At 44.7% G+C, this 14,302-nt stretch overlaps 1 protein-coding gene across 1 annotated transcript in view; it reads left to right on the top strand.

Annotated features, from left to right (window-relative positions):
• kcnh2b (potassium voltage-gated channel, subfamily H (eag-related), member 2b) overlaps positions 1-14,302 on the top strand; it is a 234,958-nt gene that overhangs the window by 14,888 nt on the left and 205,768 nt on the right. Inside the window, exon 2 of the mRNA XM_078291397.1 lies at positions 6,048-6,278. Coding sequence (XP_078147523.1) covers positions 6,048-6,278 — 231 coding nt within the window. The remainder of the gene's footprint in view (positions 1-6,047; positions 6,279-14,302) is intronic.

Raw genomic sequence — 14,302 nt, 5'->3', positions numbered from 1 at the left:
AGTGATAACGCTGTTTTTCAGCTTCCTTTCCCAATTTTTTTTTGCGTTCCTAATCATGTCCCTGCTCTCTCTCACACCTCGAAAAATCGAACATGAGAAAAACTCTCATCTTGTATCATTTTCTGCTTCTCGACTTTGACTTTGCAGTGCGACTTGGCTTTGTTTTGGTTCGGTTAATGATGATTTTCTAATTCAAATCTGAGGAATAAACACTTGCCTTTGTCAGCAGGTTCCTTTTTAGCCTTTCTGTGTGTCTCTCCTTATGTGTGTGGGTCGGTCTGTGTGAAGAGTCACTAAATTGATCCATACCTGCCTCATCTTCAAAGCTATCACACACTCAGTAGTTCCTCTATATTGGACTTAAACAGCTTGCAAAAAAAAAAAGCTACCAGGTATTTTTGGCCATTATCCAGCCAATAACTGAAAACCGCTTAGGCATTAACAGGGGAAGGATGGAAAATGAAATGCACAACACACACACACACACACACACGCACACACACACACACATGCATCCCTGCCTTTTGTATTACCTAGTGCTCATTGCAGCCAGACTAACCCATCAAGCTTTATGAGCCTCTGAGGGCCGCTGCTGCCACTAATTCATGGATGCAGGCTATCAAGCCGTCCCTGCATCCACACAACGGATCGCCGCGATTTCCATGCATATCTGAGCAGGCCTTCCACCGGTTTATGTCTCCCGACGGAACGACCTGTTGATGCCAGGACGCGCAGCTCTGATAGATGTTATGTGTGTTTTATGAAGGAAGACGGGGGGGGGGGGGGGGGGGGGGGGGGAGCTGTGATACTTGTGTGCTTAACTCAGGGAGAAACGGATGAAGATGGTTTCATTCTGGAGCTTTGCTTTGATGGATGTTCACTTTATGGTGGAGGAATGGGCGAAGTCGGTTTTGATTTTGGCGGCGCAACTTTGATGGATGGGTGTCTTTGAGGAGGGAGAGATAGTTGCTTTGTTTGGAAAAAATGGGGAAAAGGCTTTGACTTTGTGGGCGTTGTGAAGCCCGTTGGGACTGTAACTGTGATCAAGGGCTATACAAATAAACCTGACTTGATTGATGCTTCACAGGAGAGAAATTAAAGTCTGCATCCGTTTGGAAGCTGCAGAGAAACGAGGGAAGTCAGATTTTTGGAGGCACAGATTTAATAGATGGGCTTTATGCGGGAGTAATGGGTAGTCAGATTTAGAGGCTCTTCTTTGATATGTGTTTAATATGGAAGAAATAGGAGAAGTCTCTGAGAAATGGGAAAGCGAATTCGAGGGCATAGATAGATGGGAGCGTGGCAGGCAAGAAATAGGTGAAGGCCTGTTCCATTTCGGAGGCACGGCTCTGATAAATGTGCATTGAGTGGGAGAAATAGGTAGACAGATTTAAAAGGCACTTCTTTGATAGATGTGGTTTTGTTTTTTTAGATAAAACAAAATGATGAATTCAATTTGTAGGAATGGCTTTAATGTACATTTTGTGGGAGAGAAGGAATTGCCGTCTGATGTATATGTGCTCTGCTCTTACATATTTATGTTCTGTATTGAGTATGTATGTATGAGCATGCATATTTGTTCATGATGTATGCATACAGATACAGTGTTAAGTAGGCCAGCCTGTAAGGACTTAACTCTCAGCCTGGCCTGGCCTGGCCTGGCTTGGCTGTTTGAGTGTATTTTGTCTGGTGTACTTGACTACTTTGTTTGATTAGAAGCCTTTTTTTTTTTTTATCAACTAGTAAGGACATGCTGTGTCTCTGTGTTTATAATGCAGGGTCATGCTGTGTTTTGGCTTTCTCTCTCTCCTTTCCTTTTTCTCTTCTTCTCCCTTGTTTGTGCTTTATGCCGTATACCATCTGTTCTTTTAGAGAATTCTGACACATCTGCCTGCTACTGAGACGTTTAACAGTAAAAGTAGCAACGACACACACACACACACACACACACACACACACACACACACGCACACACACAAATGTGCAGTCAATCAATACAGTAATAACCCAGCGACTCAAGTTATGGCTCAACAGTTGATACAGGAACAAATCTTTCCAACATCCATAAATCATTTAGCTGCAGCCTCCAAACTCATTCCAACATAATAATAACCGCATCGGATGAACAATTCCACCCGAACAGCGCGGCGCTGAAAGAGGTTCTCCTTGAAAACGTTGAGCCAGATGCCGGAGTCTTGAATACCATTGGCCGGCGGGTGATTTGGAAGTGAAACGAAGTGTGCTGAAACGTCCAGGTGTGCCAGACTGGGTGATCTGTATCTGGGTGGGATATATCTTCCCGATGGTTGTAAAATGTGTTATAAATCATCGGTTTATGGAGGAAATTGCTATACATCACCTCTCTGAACTGTTTCTCAAAGACAATTTGCGGGGAGTTATGTCTCTCCCGTTGAAGGATAATTCCTGTTCAGGGTCGGTTTCGTGATCAAGTCTGATGAAGAGCACTTAGCCGGTAATATCACTTTTTATCGGCGGTTCATTTAATAAGCGCTGAAGGGAGCCTATTGACTTTGTTGTCACTTTTCATACTTTTAGCTGTTTGCTGTTCCGTCTAGCACAAATTGGATTTAATCAACTTGAATTAACTATAATACTTTTTGTGCCCCTCAAACTCTCCATCTGTAGTAATAGCAATGGAAATTTATCGGCATGCAGACTTCCAGAGCCAAAACATGAATTCTAACATCACCCGGTCCTTGGACTATTCACATGCCAAAACCAATCTGAATATTAAAAACAAATTAAAAAGCAGGAATCCTTTAACTTCCTCCAACAGAGCCGGCCCTGTGTTTCATTGTGATCAAGGTCTGAGGTCTGACATGTTGAGCAAGAAGCAATTACAGGAGCAATATCTCTCCGAGTTCACAAAGGCGACGAGGCGTTCTTCCCTCCTCGCAGGCCGAAGTCCTTGAGGAAGATTTATCACCGGCGGCCTTTGTGAGGATCTCCTAACATGGAATGGAAATTACCAAAAGTGTCGGGGTGTTTTTTAGACCCAGGGTGCATTGAAGCCGCCTGCCTGCTGTGTTCGCCGCAGCAATCAACTTGTCATCGTATTAAAGTTATTTATGTCGCCTAAAAAACTATCTACATAACCCTCCGTCTGTAATCCATGATTCTCACACAACCTCTCTGATGAATACCTCCCACGTTCTCACCTCGGAAATCTTCCTCTGAAAAGTAGTTTTCTTTCTCTTGAAGAGTTCTGTGCTCATTTGAGGGTAATGGGCTTTTCCCTTGCCTATAATGCGGCCTTGTTAGTGGCCTTCAAATGTGTTCGGAGACTCTCTGAGTGACCGTTACCCACCCTGAAAGCTTTATCAGAGTGAATCACCAAACAGAGCACTGCCTTCAATGGAAACACTCAATCTCACCTCATTACATCCTGTGTCACAGCCCAGCCTGTAAGGCATGACTAAAGGGAGACCATGATCAAAGAATTTAATTCAAATTTAAAGAAATGGAATAAAGAATTGGAATGTAAAACTAAACTGTAACCCAAAAGTACTACAACTCAAACAACAAGTACAGTCTGTCCACCAAGATGGCTTCGAAATCATTCAAGACAGAGTCATGAAACAAAAAGCAGAAAGTTCCGTCAGGCTGTGGAGCAAAAGTAGCACTTGGGTGTTTGGGGACATGTGGGATATTCCTCAGCTTTTGCCCTCCTTATTCAGAAGTGAAGAAAATCAGCCTTATTTTCTAATGTAGAGCTAAAGTAAATCCATCATCTGCCACTTGCATATTTTTAAATAGTGCATATTTTTAAATATGCAAGTGCCATAGACAGACACCCCTTCGAGACATGGATAGCATTCTGTTTTGCACATTAAATTCTGAAAATTCATTTCATTATGCGTGAAAGACTGAGGCAACAGGAAAAAAATCTGTTTTGTTTGTATATTAAAGATGTCTTCTGCTGAGATAAGTGTCTCAATTTTTAGTTTAAAGTGTCATTGCGCATGAAAGATCATGCACATGCTGAAATTATAAGTGGTTTAGAGTGGCTTTCACAGTGGAAGGATTTACTTTGTCAGCATGCAGAGGACCACATAAATATTCAACTCAAAAATACAAAAAAGCATATAAAATGCAGAATAAGCTTTACCCGCATCATCAGCAATAGCAAGGCTTTGTTAAGCACTGTCAAAATAACAGAGCATATGAATATATACACTTATGCAGGCTGCTGTGTGTGTATAGATGAACACTCCCTAATTTACGCATGCAAAGACACAAACAGTTATTATCGCTTTGAAGAGAACCCTACATCTGCTCCCTGTTTTAAAGAAATCTCAGAAACCCAGTCTGTCATTGGACACCGACTCTCCTCTAGTTAATGGAAAACATTTCAAGATCATTAGTTACAAGCTTTCTAATTAAGCAGCATGGTTGCCACTCACAGCCAAGAATGAAGTGTTCTGATAAAGCCTCAGAGGGAAATGGACTGCTGGTTGTTCACTGCGGTCTTCTTCAGTCCATTTGTGTCCGTGGTGCAGGCTAATTGGTGAGCAATCTGGCCAAATTCTTCTAGTGCCTTCCATCTCCAAGACGGAGCATTTCTCCTACACATCACAGTGCACAGATGGGTGTTTATGAGTGTGGTGCTCCTTACAGAGGGGCCCGGGACTGAGTGGAAGTAACTGGGAATATCGGGGCTCTTCAGAAGCTTAAAGCTCTTTAGTGGAGGCCATCCATCAGCCCGACAAACTGTCACACTGCTGCTGCAGCACACACACACACACGCACAAACACACACACACTCACATTTGCACGTACACATTTATGTTGTCTGTATGTGTTCCCATAAGATACACCTGAGATTCACGTATTCACAAACACACATACATGCCATACATGAACAGGAGTCTGATTTATTCACAATATACTGGAAGTAAAGTGGAAGTGTGCTGGGTAAGGGGGTTTATATGCGTGCGTGTGTGTGTGTGTGTGAGTGTGTGTTTTCAGGCACGACACCGGCTCTCTGAGTGCATTAAGATCATCCTCTGACATTGAGCAGAGGCCATGGAGCTAAATGGCTCCTTCTACAGTAAGTGGTTTAGAGAGAGAGACATCAGAGCGTAAAGGTCCTCAGGCCTTGTGGGAGAAGTAGCTACCGCTACTTTTGCACTTTTGACCACAATTACACACACACACACACACACACACACACACACACACGCATTGTTTGTATTGATAGACAGTAAGCTGCATAAGACAGGTTGATTATGCGGTTACGGCCATAATACACCACCAACAGCAGAGTAAGTACAATAAATGTACAGGAAATTGTTGTGGTGACATTATTGACACATTATACATGTTTCGAGTTTCCATGTCGTACACAGATGGACAAGGGATTGGGATCAACCGTCAATGTGATTAGGAACACAAGTCTCATGCAAAATGTTGTTGGTCACAGATGGCAAAATTGCTAAGGATAATGTTGCACTTGTTAGTTAAGGTTCTGTCTGGTTAACAGTTATCATTTGAGGGGTATTAAGTGTAAACATTTCCCTCCTAATAATAAAGTCTAATCTAACTTAAAGGATCATTTATTTTTTCAGCTCATATTTAAATATTTATTTTGACCAAAAGTCTTCAAAAGACAACAATTTTGCAGTTTTGCTAACAATGTCAACCAACAGTAATTTCTCATGATAATTTTCTTCTGTAAATCTCATTATATTTTGCACTTCATCTATTCATCACACACAATAACTGAGAGGCCACTGATCAGATTTGACGACACTTGGGGGAATGGTGCGTCTCAGCACAGTGTTCCAGGATCATAAAAAATGACAGTGATTGGCTCAAAAGCGAAGCTAAAATTCTAGGTCATAACCAGGTGTCATATTTGTTACTGATTGTTCCAGAGGGGCCTGCAACATTTGTGGGGGGATGATATTTTTACTGCTGCCTCGTTCTGTTACTGAATGTTCCGCTGCTGCATCAGTCAGGTCTCCTCTGGAAAACCATCTCAACAGGCATATCAAATAAAACTCCTTTCTCTCCCCCTTCTACAGGTCGCAAGTTCGTCATCGCCAATGCGCGGGTGGAGAATTGCGCCATCATCTTCTGCAATGACGGCTTCTGCCTCATGTGCGGCTACTCGCGCGCCGAGATCATGCAGAAGCCGTGCACGTGTAACTTCCTGTACGGACCCCACACCAAGCGGCTGGCCATCGCCCAGATGGCGCAGGCCCTGCTGGGGTCGGAGGAGAGGAAAGTGGAGATCAACCTTTACCGCAAAGACGGTAGGACTGCTAGTGTGTTGGAGCAGCTGAAGTGTGTGTTTGTGTTGGTTCAGGAGAGAGTGTGTGCGCCTGTTGGTGTCGAGCTGGCTTGGATAGCAGGGGAATGTGGAGATGAAGGTCTACTGTAAGGATGGCAGAGCAGCATGTGTGTCGGTGTGTGTTTGGGAAGGTGTGTGTGTGTTTGTGTTATTTTTGAAGAGGGTGTGTGAGAGCGAGAGGTGGCGGTGATGTGGTCAGAGGAAAGGAAAGTGGAGATGGACTTGTATCACATGGATGGCTAGAAAAGAGGTCAGTGTGTGTGTGTGTCTGTGTGTGTGTGTGTGTGTGCATTGACCTGTTTGGGATTGGAGAAGGAAGCGACGATCAGTCTCCACTTAGGAAGGGCGATAAGAAAGTCAAGACAGTGTATTCTGTGTGTGTGTTTCTGTGTGTGCACATGCATTGAGATTGAGAGAATACTCACAAAGATGCATGTGGCCTTCACTGTTGGCCTGTGTGTGTGTGTGTGTGTGTGTGTGTGTGTGTATGTGTGTGCATTTTGAAGGGTTTATGTGTGTGTTCAAATGGTTTTCTCTCATAAACCTACCATTACTCGAGCTGGCCCCAGTATATGTGTGTACAAAGTGTGGTGCACACAAGTGCTCATCAGTTCGTGAGCTGTTGTGTGAGTGTGTCAGTGTGTGTGTGTGTGTGTGTGTTTTACTCACAGGTAGCCATCTGTTGCTGCTGTCAGATTCAAACTGAATCTGAATCGAAATTAATCAGCAGATAGACAGCCATGTAAACTTAAAAGTCAAGTAAAAGTGAATGAAAAACACTGTTTACAACATTTTCATGCAGCAGCAGTGCTTTCGCTCAACCTGGTGGAATCACCCTTTGTATTCAAGTTGCACTTTAAAGGAAAGTAAATGGGGGAAACCCTTGGAGAAATCTCTCTAATGGCAAGTGTGTCTTTGTGTATACGCACATGCCAACTGGACCAGGACCAGGTAACAGAACGCTGCCGTGGAAATAGAACGCCGGTCGCCGCGACGATAGATGGCTTCCATGGCGATAAAGCGCTGCCATGGTAATAAAGACAGCAACTCCCTGGGTCACGGCCAAAGCATCTGCTGGACGCTTTCCACCTGTGGACAGACACCAGACCAGCGGAAGGAGGGAGGGAAGGAGAGAGAGAGAGAGAGAGAAAGGGAGACAGATGGAGGAAAAGGAGGGAGGAGGATAAGGGTCGAAACGAATGGAGGCAAAAAAAAAAAGAGGGCAAGGTGACGAAGAGGCGGGGAGGCGGTGTAGCTCTGGAAAAGTGCTGAGAAATCGGGGAGGTGAGAGTTGGGAGAAACAAAGTGAGAGAATGCAAGCGAGAGAGAGTGATGTGGTGAAGGAGAAAGCGAGAGAGAGAGGAACGGTGACTGTCAGAAAGTGTATTTCTCACTTGTGACACTTCTAGTGTTGTTGGTGGTGAGAGAGAGAGAAATGGCGCCAGCTGTTTGCTCGCTGCTGATAGTTCTCGTTTTGTCAAGTGCTTCGCCAGTCCAACCCTCCCCTCCGCACATCTCACTTTCCACTGTTTATACTGGACACGAAGACACACACACACACACACACACACACACACACACACACACACAGACATACACACACCCCAATGATCTGCTATGGATACAACAAAGTACCTTGTAAAAAGCTACAACTCTGTATACAGAATTGTAGAGGTGTTGTCATTTCTGCCCTACTGGCTATGTTAACGAGAGTCGGCCATGCTAACAACACATAGTTAAAGGCTTTGGGAGCAGAGCTACACTATAACAACATTTCATGCCTGCAAGGCCATCCTGCCAAGCTGCTAGTTATAAAGCTGCTGCTGGCATACACACTGCAATAGCTGGCACATGTTCTCACATCCAGATAAAAGAGAAAAAGCAATTGTCCCATAAGCAAACTAAAACTGTAACACTGCACTGTACAGTAGTTCTGGGAGGAAAAGTGACTCATGTAGGAACCATTTGCAAGGCGATGACAAATCTGATCGCACATGATCCAGAGAAGGAGCCCATTAGAAGCAACAAGAACCAACAGAAAGTCAAGAATATGTTTTGTGTTGTAAATGCAGCATATTCCATACATTCAGCATCTAAAAGCTGCAAAGAGGAGATTTCTGCTTTATACTACAATGCAAAGTGCAAACAACGTTTCCCATGCAAGGAAGAATCTGCACTGTGAATCTGAATCTTGAACTGTTTGGACCCTTTGTATAGCAGTTTATCGCGGCCTAAAGCCTTGTAGATTTCCCTTTGAGTGTTAGATGGAGATTTGGCTGCTTTTCTAACTGTTATCTATCCAGGGAAAGTCAGCTGAGCAGGCATGCTCTTTTCCAGCAGCACCCTGCTTCATATTCATCCAGTTCCATACGTTAACAGCTGGGAGCCTCCCAGGACAACCAGTCTTCTACTGGAGCAGCTTGACTGGAGCAGTTGGGGGTTAAGTGCCTTGCTCAATGGCACCTTAAAGGAGAAAGTGTTATTCATTAGCTTTCTGCACCCACATGCCAAAGACACAGGTTTGAGTTACATGTAGAAAAAGTAATGACATCCTTCCTGGAGGCTGCCAGCTTTAAACACCTGCTCCGTTGGCCCAGGGAGACGTGTCTGGTGGACTCTGGGTAGAATGATTGGCTGAGTCCAGGCATCTGTGTTATGAAGAAAATTGAGGGGGAGACAGTCTAGACACATAAGAAAAGTTTCTAGGGAGGATTTGTTCCAAGGTTAGTAGGGGTTCATGTCATTCACACCTGTTTCTCCTCACTCCCTTCCCTTTTTACTCATTTTGCCCTTTTTTAGGTTTGTACTAGTCTTCCCATCTCACTAGAGCTCAGTGTCTGCCAGTCCTCTCTGCCTGGGGTTATTTCATGGGGGATGAAAGGCAATGACGTGTTCACATGAAAAAAATAGGGGAGGGTATAGCCTAAAGCTCAGAGAAGCGGTCTTGTGATGAGAAAGTCAGCAGATTGAATTGTGCAGTGTGCATAGCAAAACTTCCCAGGACAAATAAAGGTAAAAAAAATCCTGATAAAAAACAAATATCGTCAGACATAATACTTTATTATTTATGATTTAATTATTTATGAAGTGATTTTTTACCTCCGGCAAGGATGTTATGTTTTTGCCCCTGATAGTTAGTTTGTCTGTCAGCAGGATAGATCAAAAACCTATGAATGAATTTCCATGAAGTTTGGTGGACAGATTGATTAGATTTTGCTGGTGATCCAGATCTGGTATTTGCACAGGGATAAAAAATTGATTCCAAATCCTATGGGGATGTTTGCAGGGTCAACAAATAAATTCAATTTAAGTGATAGGACTGATGCCTTTGGGTGTAACAGCATGTTGGATTATTGTTCACTTTTAGTATTAATGCTCACAGTACCGTATGTAGGCTTCTGTTAACAAGCAGTGTGGATGGGAGACAGCTTGCAGTAAGTAGTGAGCTTTGAGAGCATTGGAGAGTGTTAAAAGCTGTTATCTACTGTGGCAACGTGACTGAGCTCAGCTGACACACACACACACACACACACACACACACACTCCAAAACACATGCACACACCAGGCATATCCGACTCCCTGAGTGGGGAGTTCTGTTTGTCATGTTGCCATGGAGTTCATAGAGAGGTGCTCTTCATGTCGTCACAGTAGCCAGAGGGCCGCTCTCTGATTGGACAGAAAACCATCTGTTGTGTCCCGCCTCCACCTCTGACCACAACCTCTTCCTGATACTGATTCTAGGTTTTATACTTGAGTCTCGTGTGTATAACTGTGATGGCTATAGCTTGTGAGTAAAAGACGAATAAGGATGTGAAAGTGGTATTAAGGAAGACTTGATTTAGTTATTTACTTTCTATCTTCTCTCTATTTTTGCAATAACTTTCTGATAACTACCTCTGCATCTCATAAAGGTGCATTCTGCCATTTTTAAGGTGGATATCACAACTTCTTTTCTCTGACCTAAAGCCTTTTGTCACTTCATTTGTACTCAATTAAGAACAGTGAATGATTAAAAAATTGAGTCTGGGAGGGGTGTGTGCGGGTGTTTATCTGTGTGTGTGTGTGTGTGTGTGTGTGTGGGCAAGCATGACCCTGGTGACTCCTCTCTCTCAGTCATAGTCACACACACTCAAGCACACAAAGACACAAACACAGAGTCTTAGGTAACCCCAGCGGGCCACCTTCAAGCCATCAGAGAGCTGCTGATCGAACAGCGCGGACACGCCTCATCCATAATGCACAGGGAGGAAACACTATGCCACCTCCTCCCGTCCCCCTCGCCTCCTTCCTCTCCTCAACTCCTTCTTCCTCTCCTCCCTGCTTCCCCTCCTCCCTCTTTCCCTGGCTGAAGGCGAAGAGGGAAAAGAGAGTACACTCTTTTCTTTGATGTGAAAAAGCAGCCGAATGTGCATGCGTGTGTGTCTTACCTGTAATGGTGGGACTGTGCAGCCATGATGCACACATACATGTACACACACACACACACACACACACACACAGTCCTCGTCCAAGCCCATTTATCTAATGCCAAGCTTAGGCATGAGCCTTCACGATGATGGATCTCCCTCCTTGCTCTCACGCTCAATTGTCTGACTCCGATTGCTCAGCAGCTTAATCAATCATGCTCTCCAGGTAAACTGTGATACGAAACATGTGCACACGCACACACACACACACACACACACACACACACACAGAGAGAGAGGCTATGGTACTGAGAGAGAGTGCATCAGTTGGGTGTTAACTGCAAGGCACTGTATCCCGTGGCTGAATGTCGCAAGTATCTGGTTCTGCTGTGGCCTTTAGTCCGCAGGGAGGCGGGACGGTGATGATTGGGGGGGTAGGTGTGTGTGTGGGGGTGCAGAGCAGAGGTGTCCCAGTTCTGTTAGAAAGAGAGAAAAGAGAAGGGGAAAAGGGAGTGTGCAAGCCATCAATCTGCTTTTGGTTGATAGACATAGACTCTCTCTCTCTCTTACACTCTCTTGTCCCTTCTCTCTGTCTCTGAATCTCACTCATTCCGTCTCTCTCGCTCTCCCACACCTCTTGTCTCTTTTCTCTCTCCCAAGTCTTTCCCTCTGATCTTCTCTCACTGCCCCTCACTGTCTCTCTCTCTCTTGCTCATCTCTCTCTTTCTCTCGCCATATCTCTATTCCTTACCCCCTCTATCTCTAACATTCTCTCTTTTTGTTTCATTGTCACTCTCTGTGTCTTTAACTTTCTCGTAATCTTTGTCATTCTGTCTCTCTCTGCCCCCCCCCTCCCTCATCTTCCCTCGCCACCAGGGAGGAGACTGTCTCCCATCAGCCTGTACTGATGTGACAGTGCAGGTTTGAATACAGGTTGTCTGTATCAAGGGGGGAGGAAGACAGCCGTCACGAGGTAGATCGATTCAAGGATGCCATTGTTGTCAATGTTGAGCTGCTGGAGCAAAGAGATTGGTCGTCTGAATCCTATTTCAAGAGATGGCTGTTTGACAGCTCCGCTGCAACTACGTAACAACGCAGTTGAGACGGGTGACAGAAATCTCTTAAAAAAAGAAAAAAGAAAAAAAAAAAGAAGTCCCATGTGTTTTCGGCTCAGGCTTATGTAAGCTTGCCTAACTGCTCTCTAAATCCACCGCTGAATCATTGCATAGACAGTAACAAGGGAGGCAGACAGAGGCACACACAGACAAACAAAATGTGACTCAAGTCTACTCGCTGAAAGACACCTTGACGAAACAGGACTTCACATGTAGTTGACAGAAAAACACGTGTTCGGATGACAGACAGACAGGCGGCGGGACACTTACAATGAAGGAAAACCTGCCTGAAATCCGACCAGGACATTGCCGCATTCAAATATGTGTGTACTCGTTGCTGCTTGGTATTGTTCGTTTACTGATACTCCACATCAATGGGGATGCATGAAGCAGAAAAGGAAATGGAGACAATTTCCCACAAGGCAAAACAACCAATTGTGATATTTTACACTAATTGCAGGCGGTCACACAAAGGAGACCGGTGTGCAAAGAATTCAACTTGTTTGGCCAGCAAGCCAGCAAGGACAAAACCAATGCGGCACTTTGTTTTCTACGCGAACATGTCCTTTAAATCGTATGCTCCAGTCAGATTTAATTTCCGTAGCATGGATGCTGCCAGCTTTGTAGATAGACACAAAGACAGACAGACAGAGAGGCAAGCAGGAAGGCAAACACACCACCAGATAGGCAGACAGAAGGGCAGAAGGAAAGACAGACAGACAGATTATGTCTGTCTACGGTTTTCTGAGCAGAAGACCAAGATGGGTTAAAGCAAACTGCCAAGTGTTTCTGACACCATGTCCGATCCCATACACATCAATGATTAGTTGTGCCTTTTTAGTCCGGGAGCCAGGTGCGCTATGAAAACCCCTTCTCATTTCCCATGTATACCAGCCATCTGTCATGGAGGCTCTGAATGCCTACAGCACCTGCCGCTTATTGGGCCACCGACTAGTAAACAGTCTACCTTGTTCCCTTGTTTAAAAAAAGCCCTTCACTTGCAATGGTCAACACAGTGGTCTGAGGTGGAAAAATTAGGTTTAAATGGAGAGAGCAGAAGGAGATTAGGGGATGGTGGGAGAGTTTGGGCTATTAGGGGGGAGTTAAATCAGTGGTTCACAAAGTGGGGTCCTTGACAGAGTTCCAGGGGTCCCCAGGAAAATGAGGCATCGTTCAATTTCATTAGAATTTGAATCTACAATTAGAGAATGAATAAGAATGACTTGTTTTTTGGACGTCTCCATCTGTCCATCCGTCTGCCACATGCGATATGGCAGACACCACTGATCCGATTTTGATGAAACTTGGGGAAATTATGCATTTCACTGCTGTATTACAGTATTTTCAAAATTACACTGATTTGCCTGAAGGGGGCGCTACAATTACAGGTCAAACAAGGTGACATATTTGTTACTGACAGACCCAGAGGGGGGGCTGCATCATTCCTGGGGGACAATATGTTTACTGTTGCCTTGTTTAATCACAGGTTTCACTCTCACTCCACTGTTATCCCATGTGAGCATTTCTAGGACAAAATCTTATGAAATGGGGGTCCATGGCCGAGTGTGAGTCTATTTGGGGCTCGGTGACATGAAAATGTCTGAGAACCTCTGAGTTAAATTACCGACCTGGAACACGTGTTGCACAGGAATGTGGCCCGGAACAGAAAAGCAGGAAAATGAGCAAATGAACAGGAGTTGTTTGTCATAAAACCTTGGAAATCAGAAGAAAAATCCTGGCAAATCACATGCCCAGCTGCAGGCATAAGCATCAGTTTTTCCACCTTGTATTGCTTTGAACCGATAACACCCCCCCGGCACTGTGAAAAGAGTCTTGAGCGTCATGTGGGTCTTGAGGACTAGCAGGTGGCTATCAGACAATGCGAGTGCCCTGACAGCAATGTGCTGTGATAATGCAGCGCGCCCAGAGGAGCCGGCTGTCCTGAGCGACTGGGGGACTCTTTAGTAGCTGATTGCCTAGCAGCGGTAGCTAAGCAAAAGCACTTAGAGACCTGCAGCCTCTCTGGAGAGGTTACCGCTCTGCACCGCCGACCGCCGCGGATGATCCCACCTCCGACTAAGAGCACATAACACACACACACGCTCACAAACACAACTGATGCTGTCAGCTGTCGCCCACACAGTAACACGTTGCATTAGGTTTTTGAACTGAAAGGAGAGGTTTTGTTGTTTTTTTCCATCGCGAACGAACACGATAATCACATGAACTTGCTCTGAATTTGTGCACTTTAGTACACAATGAGAGAGAGAGAAAGAGAGAGAAAGAGGATGACTAACCTGGTGACAAGCTGGATTCAGACCCACGATGCCACCAGTGCATGGTACGCACCTTAACGCAGACGTTACTGTCATGTCATATTAAAGCTTCACTATAAGCTCTCTGTGATTGGGATGTATGTCTTAAATAAGGCTCTGAATTAGATTCCAAAACACCCAATTAAGGT

The sequence above is a fragment of the Centroberyx gerrardi genome, chromosome 22 (genome assembly GCF_048128805.1).
Source record: "Centroberyx gerrardi isolate f3 chromosome 22, fCenGer3.hap1.cur.20231027, whole genome shotgun sequence".
In the NCBI taxonomy this organism is placed as follows: domain Eukaryota; kingdom Metazoa; phylum Chordata; class Actinopteri; order Beryciformes; family Berycidae; genus Centroberyx; species Centroberyx gerrardi.
The sequence above is the reverse complement of the archived record's forward strand: the minus strand, read 5'-3'. Positions and strand labels throughout refer to the sequence as shown.